At 42.7% G+C, this 25,375-nt stretch overlaps 1 protein-coding gene and 1 non-coding gene across 9 annotated transcripts in view; one reads left to right on the top strand and one right to left on the bottom strand.

Annotated features, from left to right (window-relative positions):
- LOC126281953 (myrosinase 1-like) overlaps positions 1-25,375 on the top strand; it is a 151,671-nt gene that overhangs the window by 88,170 nt on the left and 38,126 nt on the right. The window contains exon 1 of one of the 8 annotated variants that reach the window (XM_049981318.1): positions 17,645-17,838. The exons of the other annotated variants lie outside the window; for them this stretch is intronic. Within the exon in view, the coding sequence (XP_049837275.1) occupies positions 17,676-17,838 (163 nt within the window). The 5' untranslated portion in view covers positions 17,645-17,675. Of the gene's footprint in view, positions 1-17,644; positions 17,839-25,375 lie in introns of those variants that run through there. 8 annotated transcript variants of the gene reach the window in all.
- Positions 7,020-7,094, bottom strand: Trnal-caa (transfer RNA leucine (anticodon CAA)). The gene has a single exon. It is a non-coding gene; the product is annotated as a tRNA-Leu (tRNA).

Raw genomic sequence — 25,375 nt, 5'->3', positions numbered from 1 at the left:
AGATCAGTGAACTGGAGCTGAGTAATACCACGCTATTGCATTTACAGTAATTTGTAGGGAGCCTGGCGCTCGATAAAACCAGATATAATACGTAATTGGCAACCTACGAAATTCATTATTTTGCTTATTATATCTCTTTTGTATTTTTTTGAAAGCTAAACGTAAAAACTAACTTCACTAAAAATCAGTAACAGATCACCATAAATCAAAGGACAAACAAATTTACTAGGAGAGTGTTTCCTCTAAAAATATATTAGTTACACATCATGGTTCAAATGGCTCTGAGCACTATGAGACTTAACTTCTGAGGTCATCAGTCCCCTAGAACTCAGAATTACTGAAACCTAGCTAACCTAAGGACATCACACATATCCATGCCCGAGGCAGGATTCGAAGCGCGGTTCCAAACTGTAGCGCCTAGAACCGCTCGGTCACCCCGGCCGGCTGTCTGCTTGCTATACACAGTGGACCTGCACCTGGAGTTATGGTCTGACAGCAGGAGCACTCTCTTTGTTATCCCACGCAGCCTGACAACAAATTTGTACGTCAGTCTTGTGACTCGACTTCTTGTAGGGCCGAACACCACTCCAGAGGGTGCTTTCCAACAGGATAACATTCTCCCACATGCCACTGTTGTAATTCAATGTGCTCTACAGCGACCCGACGTGTTGTCTTGCCCTTAGCGGTCATCAGATCTATCTCCAGTCGAGCACATATGGGATACCATCGGGCGACAACTCTGGCGTCATTCACCAACAGCACTAACTGTCCATTTATTGACCGACCAAGTGGAACAGGCATGGAACACCATCCCACAATCTCACACCCATCACCTGTAAAACACAATGCAAGCATGTTTGTATGCCTGCAGTCAATATTCTGGCGGTTAAAGTGGTTGTTAACGTACCAGCATTTCACATTTGCAGTGGTATATCTCACGGTTACATTAACCTGTCAACTTGCATTGTTAATCACTTAAATACTTTACCTAGAACAAACGTATTCCCGATATTTCATTGCTCAATACTGATTATTTATTGGTGGTGCGATTTTTTCCATCAGTGAATATTACTACGATTTTTCTGAGATTGGTTGGTTGGTTGTTTTGGGGAAGGAGACCAGACAGCGTGGTCATCGGTCTCATCGGATTAGGGAAGGATGGGGAAGGAGGTCAGCCGTGCCCTTTCAGAGGAACCATCCCAGCACTTGCCTGGAGCGATTTAGGGAAATCACGGAAAACCTAAATGAGGATGGCCGGACGCGGTATTGAACTGTCGTCCTCCCGAATGCGAGTCCAGTGTCTAACCACTGCGCCGCCTCGCTCAGTTGTTTTCTCAGAAGTAAGTGCCTATTCTGTGTTGCCCTATCTCTTACACCATGACCCATTTAGCACCAATTATTGAAAAGACATTTTTTTCTGTGCTTTACAGCTGGCAGTGGTAGGCGACCATGATGCTACCACATATGAAGCTGATCGAGAAAGTAGGTAACACTTGCGAAAATGTCTCGCGCAACTTACTGCACGACGGCTGCACATGCGAAGTTCCATCCTTGAACTCGACAACGCAGTAGCTTAGCTGCTTTACTGCCATATTTTAACGTCTCAAGTCGTTGTTTTCGGTGTTCGTATTTAAAACAATGGATTGACGCCCAGCTCAGAAATAAGAGTCGCTATCAAGTTTTGGAAAGTGAAAATGTTCGATCTCGTGAAATTTATCTTGTGGCAAGTGAAACTTACGAAGAGAACGCGGGAAGTGAAGCTGTGGAGCGAATGCGGTTGACGAAGGAAGGGAAAACGCCCAGCTGAGGAGCGCACCGTATGCCTGTCGCATTTCGCCGAATAACTGATGCTCCGCGTCGACAAACAAGGCCGTTCCAGTAGGGGGTAGCGAATTCCGATTTGTTAATGCATTTCAAAACATGTCGCTGTCTTTATTACACGGGGCTCCGACTAAAAGTTTGTAGTACAAAAATTGTGTGCATAATGGGGACGAAAAGCTGACGTTCAAAAATGAAAACACAAGTCTTCGAGTTTTTGGAGTGCTACGCGACAGATGGTAATGATTTTTTCAGAAGAGTTGTCACACCTGATTAGACATTGATTTGTCTTAAAACACCGAAAACGAAGCGACAGCCACTGGAATGACAGCATACTGGTTTCCCGAAACCCAACAAAGCAAAACCACGTCTTTCTTCATGAAAAATCATGTACACTGTGTTTTGGGACATCCAAGGAATTTCATTAGCGAACTGGATGGAACGAGACACAACAGTCAATGCTACGGCTAACCGCGATACACTGAAAAACTTACTGCGCGTGACAGAACAAAAGACATGTACTAATGACTTGTGGTATTGAGGTCGTGGATGAAAACGCACGACAGCATATCTCACACGTAACGATGACGCTGCTTGATTTCCTTCGCTGGTAACAGTTCTGTCATTGTTTTCACAGTCAGAACCTAGCTGCGTACGACCTTGCCAGCCAGCACTTTTGAAGTGATAATAAGATAAAGATAAACGTTCAAAACTTGTTCTTGTCGCATGCATCCAAATTCTAGAAAACGGGTGCGTTCCGGTTGCTGCCAAAATATGAGACACACCTAAATTCACGTGGTGAATAAGCTGAGAAGTAGTTTGAGATGAATAGATTTTTCTGCAGTACAACAAAGATGAAAACGAGCTGCTAAACCTTTTTAAATTCCAAATGGTACTTGCATTCTAGATCAGCTTTGCATTTTTCCTTGTCATGCACTTACTTTCTCTGAAGTCGGTGCCTTTGTATTTCCTCATATCTTGGATTCAGTTATCTGAAAAGGACTGAACAAATAATCAGATCGCTATTGATCAAATTTCAAAATGGTGCGAAGGTCTGTTGCTGTTTTTAAATGTTCAAAATTGTTAAATTGTGGATTTTATAAAACACAAAATCGTATAGTATCCTCTGACAAAAATATCAGTGAGCTATGTTTGGAATCAGTCAACTCTTAAAAAATAATAATTTGCAGGTATATGAAATGGAATGGTCACATAGCCTCAGTGATAGGCAAAGCAGGTGGCAGACAAATTCATTTGCATGGTAGTGGGACAATGCAATGTGTCCACAAAGAATGTTGGTTGCCAACACTTGTACCACCCATCCTAGAATATTGCTGAGATATGTAGCACTTGTGCCAAATAAGACTAATAGGGGATACTGAATGTATGCAAAAAAGCGAATGACAGAATATTTGTCTGAGAGACTGCTTCACCGAGATGCTGAAGAACGTGAGATGGAAGATGCTTATAGCTACATGCCAGCTAGCCTGCAAAAGCCAATTTACAAAGTTTCAAGTATGTTATTAAGTGAGGAATACACTACAAACCCCTGTAATCCAACCCTCCCACACATCACCAGTAATGCTTCCAGTGTCTTCATTCATTTCAAAAGCGTCGAGAGGGGTAAGGTGTACAAATAATTTTGTTACTTATCTTCATTTTCTCGTTGTTGGCTGCAGTTCGTTGCGTCTAGGGGTAGATTCCTTAGGCTGAAATTTTGACTTTGTGAGTTCCAGTTGATACGATAACTGGTGGGGTAATTTATTTTTCTATGACTTCGTTATTTTATACCATTCTTCTATATCACACTGACTTGACAATCTCCACTTTAGAACAGAAATTCACATTGTTATTGCCAAACATAAAAATACGTCCGATTCCATTAGAGGCAAGCCCACAACCCTCTACATTCTGCGGTACTAACAATATCCAAAGAGTTTCCAAAAGAATTTACAAACTTTCTTTACAAAAGAAGAAATTCACCAATCTATATCATTATTTTGTAAATGAATCCCGAAATAAATTTAATAATTAGCACTATATTGTGCAATTGATAATATGAATTTTAAGTATGCAGATATTTCGTAATATCAAATACTTCTCAAAGAAGAGTACTTTTAACTGCACACCGAGTTAATACATATCGATTGTAACAAATTAATTTCTTTTTATACATTTTAGCTGAAATATAATACATCGTATACAAAATCATATCAAATTCATTTAGTTAAACAGCGGAGATGATGTTCAGCTATGCAAGATTCGAAAATATTCCTGGTATCAGCTATTTCTTTAAAAAGAGGTAATGTTAGAGGAGGGTATCCCATTACACCCCTATGTATCATTCGGACAGGGGCAGCAAAGACGTCGGCAGGGTAATTACAGCGGGCAGTATAAACGCAGATTAAGATGGAACTGTAGGTGAATTAGAGTCAGAATTCTGTACAGAACGTCTTCTGTCTATCACTCATTCGCCCTCGCTACTTCTCCCATCTGCCTCCATTAAATTTTTATTCCCATTTAGTTTGTGATTTCCAACATCTGTAAAGCGCAGTTTTTTCACGGTTACCGCTTTTAAACTACGTCATTCGGTGCCACGCTCTCCGTAGGGGCACGCAATAAGCACCGCATAACGCGCAGCACTTTTCCACAGACTGAAGTTGGGGCTGCACTCCGTGGACTACGACGACTCAGAGAGACCCAGGACGCACAAGCCTTCGGAGAAAGTCATCGCAGACTCTACAAGAACACGGCCGTGCCGTGGAGGCGTTTCGAGAACGTCGACATCACGCTACCATCTTAGTTTCAACGTACATATGTAATGAGAGGAGCAAAAGCGCCGAATAAAGTTTGCACTCTGAAACGCACCATGCTCTGTAGTTTTATACACCACAACCTGTACACACTCAGTCACAACGACAGGTACTAAACACTAACACTACTTCCGCTAAAGATTATTTATGATTATTTTGCAACCTACAACACTCCCACTTGCAGTTGAATATTGTGCCATGCTGGTTTTAGATATGGATGTGTACATAATTTTCTTGATCCGCGTGCAATGTGTATCTGTCATATAGGACTGAGTTAGAATCCTGACGACAAATTTTCTTTAATTTTTTGAACATTACACATGCACTAGCTGGTTCCCAGTCCGTACTTAAGATCTCACGACATTCTTCACACTTCCCATGTGCAACAGCTAACCTGTATCCTTCAGTATGGCACTTTATCAAGCAGACACAAGGTATTTCTGACATATTCATGTCCTCCAAGTAGATCACGAGTGCTTCATTACATCATCCTGTCACATTTGAGCTCCAGGATTTTACTGCTAAATACTATATCTACAAGTCTGCTAAGGAGTGTGGGAGCTGTAACTCAGGAGAATAAGTTTAATTGTCCATCTACGTCTTTACACGATGACTTCAGTACGGCACACGAGGCTATAGTACAAGTTGCTCGAGAAGATCCACAATCTCAGTTTACCTCATTAATTTCGAGCATCTTCGAGTATAAACCTATTCGTATATTTCTTAACGATGTAGCATTTGACATGTTCCAGCATGAAGTAGGAGTGGCAAGCAGAGCCATCATTTCTCCTTCACTATGCACCTGGTATGCAGACGATGTTGTGCACCTAAATAGATGGAACGAAAGACTGCCGTTTGTAGTGGAACAACTCTCAAACAACGTTTAAATCAGGGCCTATTGCACCAATTAATTTTCAAACTTCCGCCGAAACGATCAGGTAGCGTACCAAAAGAGCGAGCGGTTAAAGTAACACTAATCTACCACGAAAATTAATATCAAGTGTTGTGTGTAGAAATTGACTATTAATGCTGTGCAGCGACACGCATTTGTTCCAGTTTCTCTCTAGGTGACTAATGACCTCAGATGTTAAGTCCCATAGTGCTTAGTGCTTAGGGCCATTTGAACAATTTTTTCCCCTGTCTTTCTCCACTAATTTTGAAACTTCAGCCGAAACGATCAGGTAGTGTACCTAAAGAATGACTGTGTTAAAGTAATGGCAATCTACGACGAAAATTTAGTATCAAGTGCTGTGTGTAGAAATGTGACAACGAGACACAAGACACGAGACAGTCATATGAAATTATCCCCTCCAAAATATTTCACACATAAATTTATAAAAACGAAGCAAAAAAGTTTGTGAAACCCTTTTCATAAAAATATTATTTAAGTGGACACAAGTCTTTACAACGACTACCCACAACGCCGAATTATTCTCAGCGGAGTAATTGAACACCAAACGTAATGCAGCTATAAGACTAAAATAATAAAAACGCATTCACTTTTAGGTTCATATCAACTCAATTACCGTGGATTCGTATGCTCCGACACATTCAACATTGAATATAATAAATTAAAGATATTCCGTCTATGTAAGTGCAATTTAGAGGCAGAAACTATATTCTTATTTCACCGTGCAAGATGCTAGGTGCAACGGAAAAGTATTTTTTATATAACTTTTAGCCAATCGATACTTAAATAGATGTCTGAGTAATTCGACACAATGTTAATTACAGTAGCAGCAATAGTTCATTGCTTATGACCGTAATTTAGGACAGAGGAACAGATTTATGTCCGCATGGATAAAACAGAGTTAAGTGTCATTTAAAGCGCTGTAGTATCGATTAAAATCTGTCTGAAGTTACTGAGACGTGAATCTACAGAACTGGTGGGGTGTAAGTGAGGCACGTTACGGTAGAAGTGTAAGATCATTGGCTTTAGGGCCAAGCGTGGAAGTATTTCCCAAGCGCCCAAATTCGTAAACTGTTCCCGTCACGTTGTGGTTAAACTACGCCCTGCACCTAAAAATGGCGCTATCCACAATTGGCGCGGAGACAACTTGGTGCACCAGGGGCCATAAATGACACGTTAGCGTAGGAAAATGTTACCAACAAGTCCACTTCATCAACGAGCAATGTCATACCTGTTTATTCGTAATACTTCTCCACGACTTCTGGCACGGGCATTTTCTCCACACTCATATAATTCTCTTGTTATTATGCATTTGAAAATACTCAACATACTGCCATTCGTCCACTCGAATTCCTTTCTAGCCACATTCAAACTCTCGCGTTCTCGCCGCGCAGCAAACAGTTACTTCAACAGTGCTTCAGTGCCCTACTAGTAACTTGCAAAATAAGTGTTGAAACTTCCTGGCAGATTAAAACTGTGTGCCCCACCGAGACTCGAACTCGGGACCTTTGCCTTTTGAGGGCAAGTGCTCTACCAACTGAGCTACCGAAGCACGACTCACGAGCGGTACTCACAGCTTCACTTCTGCCAGTATCCGTCTCCTACCATCCAAACTTTACAGAAGCTCTTCTGCGAAACATGCAGAACTAGCACTCCTGAAAGAAAGGATACTGTGGAGACATGGCTTAGCCACAGCCTGGGGGATGTTTCCAGAATGAAATTTTCACTCTGCAGCGGAGTGTGCGCTGATATGAAACTTCCTGGCAGATTAAAACTGTGTGCCCGACCGAGACTCGAACTCGGGACCTTTGCCTTTCGCGGGCAAGTGCTCTACCAACTGAGCTACCGAAGCACGACTCACGACCGGTACTCACAGCTTCACTTCTGCCAGTATCCGTCTCCTACCTCTTCGCAGAAGAGCTTCTGTAAAGTTTGGAAGGTAGGAGACGGATACTGGTAGAAGTGAAGCTGTGAGTAACGGTCGTGAGTCGTGCTTCGGTAGCTCAGTTGGTAGAGCACTTGCCCGCGAAAGGCAAAGGTCCCGAGTTCGAGTCTCGGTCGGGCACACAGTTTTAATCTGCCAGGAAGTTTCATATCAGCGCACACACCGCTGCAGAGTGAAAATCTCATTCTGAAAATAAGTGTTGTTTACTAATATTTTCCAGTATAAACGTTTCCATTACTTTACTACATTTCCATGACAAATAATTTAACATATATACATATTAAACAAAGTCTAAATATGACAATTTACAATACCACGTGCTTACTTATAGAAAGTGGTCTAAGTTACATAAACGATTAACAGATGGCATCATGGAGCCGCCAACTTGCGTGTAAGCACAGCTGAAGTAAAAGACTTAGTTGGGAAGAAACTAAAAATAACATCAACATGTATAGCCTTAGTATTACGCATTACATGCCGATACCACTGCGTATTGCTGTCACTCACCGTGCACCATCGAACGTACCGACCACATGCAAAAATATAAGAATCAACTACAAATCGTCTGAAACTATGGAAAATGAAACCTTATGCATCTCAAACGCAAGTAAACATATTTCAAACACCGTCTCTTGGATACTTCGGCGCGCAAACACGACAGTAATGGGCAAAGAGGAGTCGATGCCAATGTCCTGGGACGCCCACACAAACGAAACTGCTTCAGAAGCAAGAAACGGACTTAATATGCTCAGATTAATACGAGGAAAGGTGGATGGAGCCAGCAACAGCACAGTATTGCACAACTACAAGGAGTTCATCCGACCAGTTCTTGAGTATACGGTGTCTGGATTGCATATAAAACAAAACCCTAGAAGTACTCTCAGCTGAAAGGAGGATCCTGAGGTCTCAGAACTAAAAATAACACCGTCTAAAGCTACTACAAACATCAAGCGTCTATTGAATGGACGGCTCCTACTAACAGCCGAAGTCGGCTAAAACCGATAGAAACCAACAGCCAGTCGTATCTCCTACAACTTCTGTCAGACTTCGACAATTCGGGAGAAGTAGTACAAGACTAGACCAATAGAAAAATGCAAATTAATAAATCACAAAGTAGTAGAAAAAGAATATTGGAATAGGAATGAAGTTTTAGGGAGGTTCACGTCAGTTTTGGCTAAATGCAATGGCCGACACCTAATCTCCTCCCGCCACTATGAAGCTACTAATAGTATCTGTGTTGGACATGAGAAGCACACTAAGAATGTAAATAGAAAATGTCAGTTACAAAAGTGTACGGTTTGGGTTACAGACAGTATTACCGTATCTGTAACATCTCGGTTCGTAACTGTACGCAACTCTCGACACCGGAGACGAAGTGAAATTCTGGATAGCAAAGCAAAAAGCAAAACTCCTTAACTCCTTTTTCAAATGTTCCTTTTGAGAGGAGCGGGAGTATTGTCCCAATTTAATTTTCGAACCACTGAAAAGGCGGGTAAAGAGATATTAGTGTGATTGGTCTTCAGAAAAAACTGAAGTCGTTAAAACTGAACAAAGTTCCAGGGACCGCCGTAGTCCTTATTAAATTCTATACTGATCCTGTGGCTCAGCTAGCCCCTCTTCCAAGTGAAATCTACAGTAGATCTGTCGAACAAAAACCGATACCCTGTAGTTGGAAGAAAGCACATGCCACTCCTGTCTACAAGAGTGGTAACAGAATTCATCCACAATTTATGGAACCTCAAAGCATATTCTGATCTCAGACTAATAAGATACTTCGAACAGAATAGCCTCCTTCATGCCAGCCAGCATGGGTTCCGAAAACAGAGATTGTGTGAAACTAAACTAGGCCCTACCTGATTTTTATCACGGGAAACTGAGACAGCAGCAAACTAAACAATTAATGGGGAAGTAAGACTAAATCCCTTCTATTATTAAGTACTTATCTCCCTACATTTCATAATGAAAATTTGCAGTGCAAATACATCCTTTAAGTAAAGTGAAAATATCCTTATGTTAGAAATATTATTTTGAGATCATACATACATTTTACTGCTACGAAAAGTTATCCCTGATATGGATATTAAATATTTTTCTTTCTGATCAGTACAAAATTTGAAAATGTGTTTGGTTCTGAAACATTTCGTAAAGTTCATGGCAAAATTAACGCAAACTTCTGATGCTGTGGTTTTACGTTAAGATAAATTTTCAACAATTAAAGTTAAATGTGCTATCTTAACTGTTACTCGGACTTTGTAAATAACTTAAAAATGCAGGTTGTCAGAATGCAGTGTGTGACAAATGAAAGAAAACTAGTTTTAAACTACTGTGGAGTTAAATTAAAATACTACACAAGCATCCACTTGTGCGAAACATTGGCCACATTTACTTAAAGGGTGCGTAGGAGAGGACAGTGTTTCAGCGTCATAGGAAAAACAAATTTTTAAAATTCAACACTGATAATTATTGTTTAACCCTAATTCAACTTACATGAATAGGCAGCAAGCCTCTATACATCGAACTGCATACAGAGCCGCGAGCACAAGACAAGAGCTAAGCAACGAGATCAAAAACAATGCATAAGAATCCCTTTATATAGCACTTGATGGAGCCGTTATATCTCGCACAGAAATCTAAAGTTTCAATACACTACTTGTGATAAATATTGTTTGTTAATTGTATAACACTGTAATTAGTTTTACAACTACACTCCTGGAAATGGAAAAAAGAACACATTGACACCGATGTGTCAGACCCACCACACTTGCTCCGGACACTGCGAGAGGGCTGTACAAGCAATGATCACACACACGGCACAGCGGACACACCAGGAACCGCGGTGTTGGCCGTCGAATGGCGCTAGCTGCGCAGCATTTGTGCACCGCCGCCGTCAGTGTCAGCCAGTTTGCCGTGGCATACGGAGCTCCATCGCAGTCTTTAACACTGGTAGCATGCCGCGACAGCGTGGACGTGAACCGTATGTGCAGTTGACGGACTTTGAGCGAGGGCGTATAGTGGGCAAGCGGGAGGCCAGGTGGACGTACCGCCAAATTGCTCAACACGTGGGGCGTGAGGTCTCCACAGTACATCGATGTTGTCGCCAGTGGTCGGCGGAAGGTGCACGTGCCTGTCGACCTGGGACCGGACCGCAGCGACGCACGGATGCGCGCCAAGACCGTAGGATCCTACGCAGTGCCGTAGGGGACCGCACCGCCACTTCCCAGCAAATTATTGACACTGTTGCTCCTGGGGTATCGGCGAGGACCATTCGCAACCGTCTCCATGAAGCTGGGCTACGGTCCCGCACACCGTTAGGCCGTCTTCCGCTCACGCCCCAACGTCGTGCAGCCCGCCTCCAGTGGTGTCGCGACAGGCGTGAATGGAGGGACGAATGGAGACTTGTCGTCTTCAGCGATGAGAGTCGCTTCTGCCTTGGTGCCAATGATGGTCGTATGCGTGTTTGGCGCCGTGCAGGTGAGCGCCACAATCAGGACTGCATACGACCGAGGCACACAGGGCCAACACCCGGCATCATGGTGTGGGCAGCGATCTCCTACACTGGCCGTACACCTCTGGTGATCGTCGAGGGGACACTGAATAGTGCACGGTACGTCCAAACCGTCATCGAACCCATCGTTCTACCATTCCTAGACTGGCAAGGGAACTTGCTGTGCCAACAGGACAATGCACGTCCGCATGTATCCCGTGCCACCCAACGTGCTCTAGAAGGAGTAAGTCAACTACCCTGGCCAGCAAGATCTCCGGATCTGTCCCCCATTGAGCATGTTTGGGACTGGATGAAGCGTCGTCTCACGCGGTCTGCACGTCCAGCACGAACGCTGGTCCAACTGAGGCGCCAGGTGGAAATGGCATGGCAAGCCGTTCCACAGGACTACATCCAGCATCTCTACGATCGTCTCCATGGGAGAATAGCAGCCTGCATTGCTGCGAAAGGTGGATATACACTGTACTAGTGCCAACATTGTGCATGCTCTGTTGCCTGTGTCTATGTGCCTGTGGTTCTGTCAGTGTGATCATGTGATGTATCTGACCCCAGGAATGTGTCAATAAAGTTTCCCCTTCCTGGGACAATGAATTCACGGTGTTCTTATTTCAATTTCCAGGAGTGTAATTAGAGGCGTCTTTCAGCCCCATAGAAGGCTCAAGACACGCGTGGAGTCATCTTGCCTTGAGGTTTCCACTAACAACAAGCTCTTGTTAATACAGACTGCGATAAGTCTTTTCTTTCCCAAAGTAATTCTGTCCACTCTGGCTATATCAAATATCATTTTCTTTATATTTTCTTTATACGAGAGTATTATTTCGTCTTCAGTATATTACAGTTTTTAAAACCACTTTTACATATTTGCACAGCAAGTGTGCCGATAAAGTATTTTGAAGTATTATCATTTTACTTCATTGCTTTTTTTAATACACATTCTCACTATGTTCATTTAATTCAGTTATTATCTGTTTGAGTGCCAACTATTTGGAATTACTTTGACTAATACGAGAAAAGTTTGAAATCGCCTGAAGTTACATGCTACCTGTGTGACACTTAGTGCTACTGCACTGGAAGGAGAATGTCAACAAGATTTATTGTTAACTAACCCAGGAAATTAAAGCTTCAGCTCTTCCATTTGGGTATGTCCAAAGAAAAGCTGAGAATAATCCGGTCGAGCTGTCAACGTTATCCTTAACATTTAATTACAAGCTCTTTCATACAATTTGCTTTGCTAAACAACAATGAATTAATTTAGCCTTCGCTTGGTAGTTTTTACATTAAACAGGATTGCAAATAGGTTGACAGCAGTTAAGTGTTTGCATAGATAAAAGTTCACGAATATATGTATAGTTTTCGGTTCAAGTTGTAGCAGTTGCAGTTTATGTTTTTTGAATAAATTTCGAACCTACACAACGCAAATTCTTCTCCGTCGGATTGGTGCCGTTGGTCGTCGAACTGGGGTGACGTCGTGACGTCACCGGCGCGTGTGATGACGAACGGTGAGCGATCCGCTGATGCCGACAGCGGATCCCTTCTCGGCTGCTGTTGGCTCAAAGTTATGTGCAGTCAGAACCTGGTTGACATCAAGCTCGTCCCAATGCAAGATGAAATCAAAACGGCAGTATCAGTTCTCCTTTTTCCCATCTCATTGTACAGAAAAAATGTTAATGTCATGAAAGAATAACTATGTTATTGCATTTGTTATTTTTATCCGTGTATGCGTCTTTTATTGTGTTCGTACTTCACATGTATACACAATGAAAAATAAATTTTCGTAAATTCGTTTATTTTTATTGTAAGTTACCCTGTCGTCTGCATGTTCGGGTTTCATACATTTCCATTTCAGTTACACGCACGTTTCAGTGTCGAAACATTCTGCTTTTCCCACAATAGCTTATATTCAGCTTTCGTCCGTTGGCTAACGTGCGCCGCATGCCGAAGTAACAGCTGATTCCGTGTCACTTGCATTGTTGCGCCGAAATGCTTGGTGTGCTACGCTTAAAGCGTGATGCCAACATAAAATTTGGCAAACACCGGTGTTTCGTGCGTTATCAAGAGGCTTACTCGAGAGTTCTCAAGTTCGCAATGGATTACATCTTTTTTTCTCAAAATAGTTCAGCCACACTTTTAAACAGTCAGTAAATTTGTTATTATTACTCCCTTTGTGATGGAAATACCGTATGCACTCTTCGGAGCGTCCATAAAAGTTTACACTCGAACGAGCGCCCACTAATTTAAATTACACAATCGGAAGCACAAACTTTTTGTTATTCTTTGGTTCGTTAGTTACTTCACTGTGATATTATACACATCTGTCTACTCGTATGCATAATTTTATCACAGTTTTTACATCTCAGTTATTCTAGAGACAAATACGGCACTTACTACCGCACATGGATGGTACAAACAGTGGTTTTACTCATGACTGTAACTTTTCTTTTGACTCTGTGGCCATATATTTATTTATTAACCTTGGCTTGAGCTTGGAGACTTTACGATACGTGCAGTTCATTAATTTGCCTGTTTGTTTTCTATGATACACTAACCATGAGTGGAGATCGAAGCTGGAATATTACTCTATTGAAAACTTCGCGAATTTTACCTAGTTCAGTATTACAGCAGCCCAAGAAACATGCAGATTCAAATCCCCGAAAGCAGAAAACAAAAGCCTTCAGACGAAACTATACGTCAAAGTGAGTTTGCTGACAGATAATCCTTTCATTTCTGTCTGCTACATGGGAGTTATACTTTCATGAGTTACAGGAATACGTTTCTCTTTCATTTATTCTTTTACACAGATTATTCTTTTATTCTTTTACTAGTGCCCTTCACGTTGAATGAGCCTACCTAAACAAGTATAGAAAAAAATAGGAAGAAATACTTACACTTAAAATTCCTTTTTTAACTTTTAAAAATTAGCATACAGAATATTTTTTAAATCAAACTTGTTTCTCACAATGGCTTCAACGTCAGGTAATGTAGGTGGAATAGCATAATAATGTGGTTCAAATACACTTGGGGATGTATTTCGTCATTATAATTACGAAATGTTTAAATTTGCGTCTTAGCGCGCCGAAATTTTCACTCCGCCAAGCGCTACCGTCACCGCGTCGCTGAGGCGTATTGTTTGATTAACTGCTGTTCCCCAAGACGCCAGAGATGGTGATACTTTTATTATTCTCGATTGCTAAACTAGTGAAAGGAGAAATTTCCTGTTCACGATCATTTCCTTTCAATCTGCCTTTCATGCGTCTGTTGAAGCCGCCTTTTGTCATCTTCCAGCTGTACTCTAACCTTATCTTACTCTTCTTTCAAGTGTTGCAGTGAACGATATTCTGCCATTTCCGAAAAATGCTCTGGTGTCGCGAATCTTTGTCAGAGCTGGTGGACAAAATTTGCCATTTTATTGCTAATCTCTTCTATTTGCTCTGTTATTTCGATATAATGTTTAGTGTGCATATGTGTCAAGGTTACCTGACTTTCTACTTAAGCAGTTACCGAGCCTATCTACTCCTGTAACTGTATGATGTGTTGTTGTACTTGTTTTACCATTTCATGAGGTACAACGCTTGTAACTTGCCACGAATCTCATGGTATTCGACCTGTTGCCTGTTTTTAATTTGCTCGACTTCCGTCTCTAATATCTGCGCGCAATCGATTACTTGTTTCTTACTTCTTTGGGGATTGTTTCAACTGTTCAAGTAATGTTTCGAACCGTGTGTTAGCTACCATCTGGTGAGGAAGATGTATGAGACAGGCGAAATACCCTCAGAGTTCAAGAAGAATATAATAATTCCAATCGCAAAGAAAGCAGGTGTTGACAAATGTGAAAATTACCGAACTATCAGTTAAATAAGTCACAGCTGCAAAATAATAACGCGAATTATTTACAGACGAATGGAAAAACTGGTCTAAGCAGACCTCGGGGAAGATCAGTTTGGATTCCGTAGAAATGTTGAAACACTACATTCTGACACTACCGCTAATCTTAGAAGCTATATTAAGAAAAGGTAAACCTACGTTACTAGCATTTGTAGATTTAGAGAAAGCTTTTGACAATGTTGACTGGAATACTCTCTTTCAAATTCTGAAGATGGCAGGGGTAAAATACAGGGAGCGAAAGGCTATTTACAATTTGTATAGAAACGAGATGGCAGCTATAGGAGTTGAGGGACATTAAAGGGAAGCAGTGGTTGGGAAGGGAGTGAGACAGGGTTGTAGCCTATCCCCGATGTTATTCAATCTATATATTGAGCAAGCAGTAAAGGAAACAAAAGAAAAATTCAGAGTAGGTATTAAATTGCATGGAGAAGAAATAAAAACTTTAAGGTTCGCCGATGACATTGTAATTCTGTCAGAGACTGCAAAGGACTTGGAAGAGCAGTTGAACGGAATGGAAAGTGCCTTGAAAGGAGGATATAAGATGAATATCAACAAAAGCGAAACGAGGATAATGGAATGTAGTCGATTTAACTCGGGTGGTGCTGAGGGAATTAGATTAGGAAATGAGACACTTAAAGTAGTAAAGGAGTTTTGCTATTTGGGGAGCAAAATAACTGATCATGGTCGTAGTAGCGAGGATATAAAATGTAGACTGCCAATGGCAAAGAAAGCGTTTCTGAAGAAGAGAAATTTGTTAACATCGGGTATAGATTTAAGTGTCAGGAAGTCGTTTCTGAAAGTATTTGTATGGAGTGTAGCCATGTATGGAAGTGAAACATGGACGATAAATAGTTTGGACAAGAAGTTAATAGAAGCTTCCGAAATGTGGTGCTACAGAATAATGGTGAAGCTTAGATGGGTACATCACATAAATAATGAGGAGGTATTGAATAGAATTGGGTAGAAGAGGAGTTCGTGGCACATCTTCACTAGAAAAAGGTATCGGTTGGCAGAAAATGTTCTGAGGCATCAAGGGATCACCAATTTATTATTGGAGGGCAGCATGGAGGGTAAAAATCGTAGAGGGAGGCCAAGAGATGAATGCACTAAGCGGATTCAGAAGGATGTAGGCTGCAGTACGTACTGGGAGATGAAGCAGCTTGCACAGGATAGAGTATGATGGAGAGCTGCATCAAACCAGTCTCAAGACTGAAGGCTACAACAACAACAGCAATGTGTTACTGAGCTCAAAGCCAGCTCACGAAACTGAAAAGAATCCTGTGTATGTGAAAAACCGATCTAATTCATAAGCAAATAAATAAGCAAGTCAATAATTTCACGCTCAATAGACTTGGTCAGCGCGAACTATTTGAAGAAAACGTAACTTTATAGGATGTACTGGCAGAAACAGCAACACGGCAAGACTTCGTAATGGCTAAAAAAGTACTTTTAAAGACTAATTGGTTTGATAATCGCGACGTAGAATGCCAATGAAACACATGACTCAACATTTAAGTACTGAAATTTTAGTTATGAAGGAACTTATCAAAGAGAACTTTTATACCCTCTAATATGAAAATTCATTTAATCTAATAACTTGCATGGTACAGTAAATTAACTCAGATCCATCAATTGAATAATTATCAAAACCTTTAGTGTGTGAAGGGTGAAGGAATGAACAATATAATGAGAAACGAATATACATTGAAAATAAATCGAAGAAAGACGAAAATAACGAGAAGTAGCAGCAATAAGAATACCGAGAAACAACATCAGAATTGTGCTCAAGAAATGAAAGGTATTCTGCTGCCCAGGCATCAAAATAACACATGACGGATGGAGCAAGGAGAACATCAAAAGCAGACTAATACTGGCGGAAAGAGCATTGCTGGCCAAGTCTGCTAGTATCAAACGTAGGGCTTAATTTGAGGAAGGAATTTCTGAGAATGTACATAGCGAAACACGGGCTGAGGCAAAACTGGTAGAGATAAGAATCAAAGCATTTGATGTCTGGTGCTAGAGTCGAACTTGAAAATTAGGTGGACTGACAAAGAAAGAATTTAGGTTCTCCTCAGAATCAGTGAGGAAAAGCCGTATATGGAAAACACTGACAAGAAGAAGGGACATGAAGGTAGGACATCAGTGAAAACATCAGGGAATCACTTGCGTGGGGAGCTGTAGAGCAAGAAAGAGACTGGAATACATCGAGAAAATAATTGAGTACTTATTTTGCAGCAGCTACACTGAGATGGGAAGGTTGACATACGAACCACATGTAACCAGTCGAATGACTGATGACTGAAAAAGAAACTTTCCAGAACGTCTTCGGAAGGGCAAGGGCAGAGATGGTAGTAGTTTTCGTACATTACATACCACCACAGACAGTACTAATATATTACAGTCTCATTAGGGATTAACACAGATTATGGCAGATCTGTCTGACTTACGAATTATCTGAAGATTAACTGAGCCGTGCCTTCCTTATGTATGCACGCAGTTATCATCATACTGGGACACACCCATTCCAAACAGGTTTAGATATCTTATCAAAGTCTTAATTTTTATTGTTGCTTTCCTGTGGGGTACTGTTTTTCTCAAACAAGGTGCTGAAAACATACTAGTCATCTAGAGTAATAAATTTTAATCCTCTGTTGGATATTTTCCTTGAGAATCGCATTGAAGGGATAAACAGGGAGATCTTCAGTTAGGTCCTGGTGTCTGTTATCACTTGAGCTCACGCATGTATATAAACACGCATGCTGTGTAGAACTGTTATCGCAGTCATCCAGGTGAACAGACCTGAAGATGAGGCGAACTCTGGTACCTGTGGTGGTGGCAACCCTGCTCTGCCTGACGCAGGGGGTGCCCCTGAAGTCATCTGGCAGACCTGCCAACCGGTTCCCAGACGGTTTCTACCTGGGCGCCGCCACCGCTGCATACCAGATAGAGGGCGCTTGGAACGAGGATGGTGAGTAGGTGCAATTGGACCACGTATCGTGACGCCATATTATGTCCATCGGTGTTCCAGAGAATAAGTCACGTACCTGACTGTAGATCCTCATGAAATGCTGAACAGAGAGGTTGATTCCGTGAAAGTTTTTCAAACTTTCACGATTGATGAAATGTTAATGTAGCAATTTCAGGTATGGGATGCTAGTCCGGAAACGACCGAGTGGAAACGTACAAGCGAAAATCTACTCATGTTCCATCTTAGCCTCTCGCAGTGCTGTAACTGTGGCTGGCTCAACTTCCGAACTCTGAATATGACTTACAGAATTCTCGCTCAGTACTGCCAATACCTTCAGATAATTTCCCCTGTTGAGGGGCTAGTAACGATTCACGCAACTTGATGTCACAGAGACCGAAATCCTAAGTCTATGGTTCAGTAACAATGAATTTCATTTACCTGCACAAGTTTATTAAGTTGCTGCAATTGTTGTTCGAAATAGGGTCCCCCAGCGTCAATGCAGGTGTGGAATCGTCACACGAAGTTCTGTTGTAGCCCTTCTAATACTGCCAGTATAGTCTGGACAGTGTCACAGGCAGAGAGAATTCTTGAGACTTCTTCTCGGTAGATACTCTTCGGTCTCGACGGGTGTCTCATATACAGCACTTCTCCCATGATAGCACAAGAAGAAATCTTATGGGTGAGATGCGGCCTACCCACAATACAGAACTTCCTCTGCATATCTACTTTTCGTGGAAGGTCTAATCTATGTGTTCACAAACTCTGAAAGTGATGTGGGGCACAATCATTTTGGAACTGTTGTGACCAGGCGAAACTACTTTCGTTTGGCCACAACTATTGATTCTTTGACTGCTCGGCGAGGGGCCCCATCAAACTAGAACATATGAAATATTGGTTAACTTTGTTACATAAATGAGCAAAAGATTTACTTAACTTTGCCACACTTCTTTGCCACACGAGTACTGAATAGCTTACGACCGCCACAGTCTAGCAGAGCGTCACTTGATGCACTAATTAACAAAACTGTTTTCCTGGAATATAATGTATAATCTTGAGAAAAGTGAATGTCCATCTGAATCTTCACAAATACTGTCCTAATCAACGTTGATGACTGTTGATGCTGAGGTCTCGAACTGGGTGGCTTCTTGCTAGCCCGACACTATATTGACATCGTAGGAGGGACCGCAGATCTGATAGCTGAGGCATGATCTTCTGAAGTGCCTCCCATATCTCGGTGCGAATTGCAGCGAACTCTCGGTAATGTCTATGGTATCGATTCCCATGGGATCTCTATACAATGCCACAGGAACCACATCCATTGACGAATAATAAGTATGTCCCACGAACCTGGGTGGTATGTCTCTGATAAAGATTGTGTACGCTGGAAAATTTAAACATAGAAGGATAAATGATCTTAGTATGTAATCATTGACTGCGTGAGCCCACACGTTAACTGATACACAACATTTAGTAAGGTCCTCTTCACCTAAGTAATCGTCGAGATTGTCTGCCCGGTTCTAGGCACTTCAGTCTGGAACCGCGCGACCGTTACGGTCGCAGGTTCGAATCTTGCCTCGGGCATGGATGTCTGTGATGTCCTTTGGTTAGTTAGGTTTAAGCAGTTCTAAGTTCTAGGGGACTGATGACCTCAGATGTTAAGTCCCATAGCGCTCAGAGACATTTGAATCATTTTTGATTGTCTGCCCCTCAATCTTACAAGGGCACTCCCTCAGCTTTAGTGGTAAGATAGCCCAGTGGATAACTCGTCAAAAACTGAACACAGGTCAGGCATGAAAAGGGAAGAAGGTGTACTGAAATGTGAAAAAAGAAGCAAAATCGAAACAGTGATCGATCTAAGCTCAAGATGTCCAACATCAAACGTAGCTCAGTAGGGACTTCGTCGCAGTTATGTGGTGATAGAAGGTGTACTGAAATGTGAAAAAAGAAGCTGAAATGTGAAAAAAGAAGCAAAATCGAAACAGTGATCGATCTAAGCTCAAGATGTCCAACATCAAACGTAGCTCAGTAGGGACTTCGTCGTAGTTATGTGGTGATTGTGTCGGGCGGCGAAGGGGGACCTGTGTTCAAATCCCCCCATTTGCCTCGTAATTTATTTTCCAAAATTTTAAACTATCTTCCGGTCACTGACGTCCCCGTTCGCTGTATTCAGATCTTTGTCTGTGTCGTGGTGTAAAGTCCGTTTGCAACATCGAGGTGTAAGGGAGGGATCTCCAGAAGTATTTTTCTACACAAGTACAGCAAGTTATGATCCCTGCGTTCCAGCTTTGAAGTGTCGACTCTTGAATTCCTTTGTTGTAACGTAGTCACGCACATATATTTGGTGTTTTCACTTCTGTGGGAAATCTATGCTGCATCTCGCCGGCTGTTTCTATTCATCTCATTTACTAGCGATGAAAATATGTTCTTACAGCCCGTCCGGTTGGCCGTGCGGTCTAACGCACAGCTTTCCGGGCGGGAAGGAGCGCCTGGTCCCCGGCACGAATCCGCCCGCGGATTTGTGTCGAGGTCCGGTGAGCCGGCCAGTCTGTGGATGGTTTTTAGGAGGTTTTCCATCCGCCTTGGCGAATTTTGGCTGGTTCCCCTTATTCCGTCTCAGTTACACTACGTCAGCGATTGCTGCGCAAACAAATTCTCCGTGTACGCGTACAACTTCATTACTCTACCACGCAAACATAGCGGTTACACTCGTCTGGTGTGAGACGTTCCCTGGGGGGTCCACCGGGGTCCGAACCACACAATAACCCTGGGTTCGGTTTGGGGCGGCGGAGGGGTGAAGTGGACTGCGGTAGTCGTCGTGGGGTTGTGGACCACTGCGGCTGTGGCGGGGACGGAGACTCTCAGTCGTTTCTAGGTCCCCGGTTACTACACAAAACAATACAATATATTCTTACTGCATGACTCATAATCAAAACCAGTGTATAGTATTGGAGTCACGAAGGCTACGGAAGGAAAACACACACGTCAATGAGCGGACAGAAAGTTAATAATTTTGTGAAGAAGAATATGTATGTGCGGTGCAAGTGAGATTTGAACACGAACTTCCCGCTTTGCAATCCAACATCGTGACAACACAACCACGATGCTGTGTTTCTGGAAATGGCTAGATGTTTCACATCTTGGACAGGTGACTGCTTGCTCTGTATTCTGTCTACTGGACTGTTTTGTCACTAAATCTGGCGGGGGAACGATGGGCGCCTTAGCTGAAATCGCTTCTCCATCATCGCTAAAACTCTGTAACATCGAGAAGTCACCCTAGTACTACCTTGGGGTATATAAACATAATAACGTTTAGTATCAGTATTTTAATTTACCATCCACAAATGTTCAATGTGGCCTTCACTGGACGTAGGACAGGACAACATCCAGAGTACAATCAGGTTCTTTGTGAGTGTGTCTGGAGCAACACCATTCACCGCTGCTGCTATGCTTTATCGCAATTAATCCAGGTTGTTTGAAGCGGGTGTACATGGACATGCATGGAATCTTTCGCAAGTCCCTCAAAAAAGAGAGAGAGAGAGACAGACAGAACACATATGGCAACATAAGAAGACTTTGGTGGCTAGTGGTACAGTGCGAGATTCCGTACACTCTGTAAGATGGATCCCTGGTCGAGGAAGCTCATCGTGAGGAACTGCTCTTACATGCACGTGCCACTGCAGTGGTTGGAAAACCTCAGCATCGCAGTTGTCAAAATATTGCGTGCCATTATTGCCGTGGTGCGATATATTTCTTGCAGAATCGGCGGACATCTTCATGTGAGGGGGGTTGTAGCTTCCATGAATGTCTGGTTCACGGCCTGGCTCGCTGTTGTCTGTAGTAACAGACATAGGCGTGACATGTTTACAAACCTCGAGCTGTATTGCCCAGAGGCGGTTGCTATCTTGTTTTATTGCTATAGTCCCTATAGTCCACAGAGGAAGACGGTGCACCATTCGGTATTACACACTCCTTTCCTGTATGCCTTGCTGAATTAGCACTCCTGGAAGGACGGATACTGTAGAGAAATGGCTTATCAGTAGCATAGAGGATGTTGGCACAGTGAATTTTTTACTATGTAGTACGTGTGGACTTCCCTTGAAACAACCTGACGAAATAAAATTGTATGGCAGACTGGGACTCGAAATCAAGTCCTTGCTTAGGAGTCAGTTAGAATACTGGTTCTATACAGTTTTCACTGCCATGGAAGTTTCACATTAACGGTGCTGTCATATTTCCATATTGCAAAGCCTTCAGCTTTGATTAATTTCCTTAAACACACTTTCTAAATAGCAGAGCGTTGTCTGTAGATTTTTGAAGAGTGGAAAGGGATATTGGAAGATTGAAACTTTAGTTGAGTTGTGAGGATGGATAAGCAGTTGCTGGGTTGATACTATTGTATCAGCAAACGTAGGGTATTCGAAGCCCAGCCGGACAGATAGACAATCTGATTAAAATTACACTACTGCCCATTTAAATTGCTACAACACGAAAATGACGTACTACAGACGCGAAATTTAACCGACAGGAAGAAGATACTGTAATATGCAAATGATTAGCTTTTCAGAGCATTCACACAAGGTTGGCGGCGCGTGTGCCGACACCTACAACGTGCTGACATGAGGAAAGTTTCCAACCGATTTCTCATACACAAACAGCAGTTGACCGGCGTTGCCTGGTCAAACGTTGTTGAGATGCCTCGTGTAAGGAGGAGAAATGCGTACCATCACGTTTCCGACTTTGATAAAGGTCGGCTACTAGCCTATCGCGATTACGGTTTATCATATCGCGACATTGCTACTCGCGTTGGTCGAGATCCAATGACTGTTAGCAGAATATGGAATCAGTGGGTTCAGCAGGGTAATGCGGAACGGCGTGCTGGATCCCAACGGCCTCGTATCACTAGCAGTCGAGATTACGGGCATCTTATCCGCATGGCTGTAACGGGTCGTGCAGCCACGTCTCGATCCCTGAGTCAACAGATGGGGACGTTTGCAAGACAACAACGATCTGCACGAACAGTTCGATGACGTTTGCAGCAGCATGGACTATCAGCTCGGAGACCATGGTTGCGGTTACCCACGACACTGCATCACAGACAGGAGCGCCTGCGATGGTGTTCTCAACGACGAACCTGGGTGCACGAATTGCAAAACGTCATGTTTTCGGATGAATCCAGGTTATGTTTACAGTATCATGATGGTCGGATCCGTGTTTGACGAATTTACGGTGAGCGCACATTGGAAGCGTGTATTCCTCATCGCCATACTGGCGTATCATCGGGCGTGATGCTATGGGTGCCATTGGTTACACGTCTCGGTCACCTCTTGTTGGCATTGGCGACAGTTTGAACAGTCGACGTTACATTTCAGATGTGTTACTACCTGTGGCTCTACCCTTCAATCGATCCCTGTTAAACCCTACATTTCAGCAGGATAATGTACGACGCATATTGCAGATCCTGTACGGCCCTTTCTGGATACAGAAAATGTTCGACTGCTGCCCTGGCCAGCACATTCTCCAGATCTCTCACCAATTGAAACAATTGAAAACGTCTGGTCAATGGTGGCCGAGCGACTGGCTCGTCACAATACGCCAGTCACTGCTCTTTATGAACTGTGGTATCGTGTTAAAGGTGCATGGGCAGCTGTACCTGTACACGCCATCCAAGTTCTGTTTGACTCAATGCCCAGGCGTATCAAGGCCGTTATTACGGCGAGAGGTGGTTGTTCTGGGTACTGATTTCTCAGGATCTATGCACCCAAATTGCGTGAAAATGTAATCACATGTCAGTTCTAGTATGATATATTTGTCTAATGAATACCCGTTTATCATCAGCATTTCTTAGTGGTGTAGTAATTTTAAAGGCCAGATGTGTACTTCTGCGGCGCTATGTAGTTTGAAATTGATCAGTAAATGTCACGAGAAGGGATCCATCAGTATAACATGTAGTGAGCAGTGTTGTGTTGTCAGTAGAGGAGCAGTAACAGCACTGGATGTCACCTAAGCAACAAATCCATCAACCCTTCTGAATTTGCCTACGTCGGCTCTTTGTGATGTGATTGAAGTGAAAACGCGCAAAAGAACAGCTGCAGCTAAACCGAGACCAGGCTCTCATTATGTACCTAAGAACGGGGACTGTCGAGAGTTGTGGGGGGATGTTCGTGAAAAATCTTGGGGAGGGATCAGTAGTGAGTCCCAAAGAACTAGCGGCAGTCCAGCTCGCCCAATGACTGTGCATAAGCGGTTGGAAGTGATGGGGTAAATTGTCTGCGCAGCTCCTCGTCAGCCACACATTTCTGTAATAAGTGCTTGAAGTGGTGTAAGGAGAGACGCCACTGGGCAGTGGACGACTGGAAACAAGTGGTGTGCAGTGGTGTGTCACACTGTGAACTGTGTGTTCTGGTCAATGCCTGAAGTACACGTGCAATCTCATGTAGAGACAACAGTGAAGCACACAATTGGTGGGGTTTCAGTATGGGGTTATTTTTCTTGGTTAGGGTGGGGTTGCCGCTAGCATGCAAGGAAATTCGGATGGAAATAAACACATTTTATGACACTCGTTACTGTATACAGTAGAGGTACATGTCGGCGTTGATGATTGTTTGCATCAGCATGGAAATGGAGGCAGTTATAAAGCAGCACTAGTGACGTAATGATTTGCGGACAATAATATTCCTGAAATGGACAGACCTGCCCTATGAGTTAGAATGTCGACTTTGCTCCAGTCCCCAGCGTCCATCATTACCACCTACTCTTGCTCGGATTCTTGCGGAAAAATACGCTGCCGTTCCTCGACAGACATTCAGACACTTCATTGAAAGGGTCACCAATAGTGTTTACGGTAGAGCAATACTGACAAGGGGTTGCCGCTGTAGTGGGAATTAACTGGTGTAGAAACTGATTAACCTTTGCAACCTGTCGAATGAAGTGTTTCGGGATGTGATAGTTGGAATCGAGTGTGGGGAGTTTAATTAAACTTGTTCTCGTCTCTGGACACCTTTGTGTCATTGTTATTTACACGTGTCGTCCAAGTGTCCTGCGTATTCGATCCTCTACGTTGTCACAGATTTCAGCCCTTATCCAGATTTGTACTCTGAATGCAGAGCGAACGAGAGGCCACAGTATTATCCTACCGTGCCAATGCAGGATGCACAAAAGTTCTCAGTATCCAACAACTTGGTTTCTTGATGATGATGATTTCCCAGTGTAGAAGCAGCACTTTGGGTATATTGTCCGCCTCTCTTGAGTTAGTTATTTAGTTAGCTAGTTAGTTAGTTGCATGTTCAATACATCAATTGAACTCTTCTTTTATCTAAATGATATGGAACGAATCAGTTGATGGAAAACGTGTACATGATTATCATTAACGTTTTGGATGTGAGCCTGCAATGAAAACTACTAGCTATCGGGATACGACTCCCTGACAATCGAATGAGAAGTCGAGCTTAAACTCCAGAGACGAGAACAATTTTAATTAAACTTCCCACGCTCGATTGCAACTATCACATCCCGAAACACTTCATTCGACTCTCGATGT

The sequence above is a fragment of the Schistocerca gregaria genome, chromosome 7 (assembly GCF_023897955.1).
Source record: "Schistocerca gregaria isolate iqSchGreg1 chromosome 7, iqSchGreg1.2, whole genome shotgun sequence".
NCBI classification, from domain to species: Eukaryota; Metazoa; Arthropoda; class Insecta; order Orthoptera; family Acrididae; genus Schistocerca; species Schistocerca gregaria.
The sequence above is the reverse complement of the archived record's forward strand: the minus strand, read 5'-3'. Positions and strand labels throughout refer to the sequence as shown.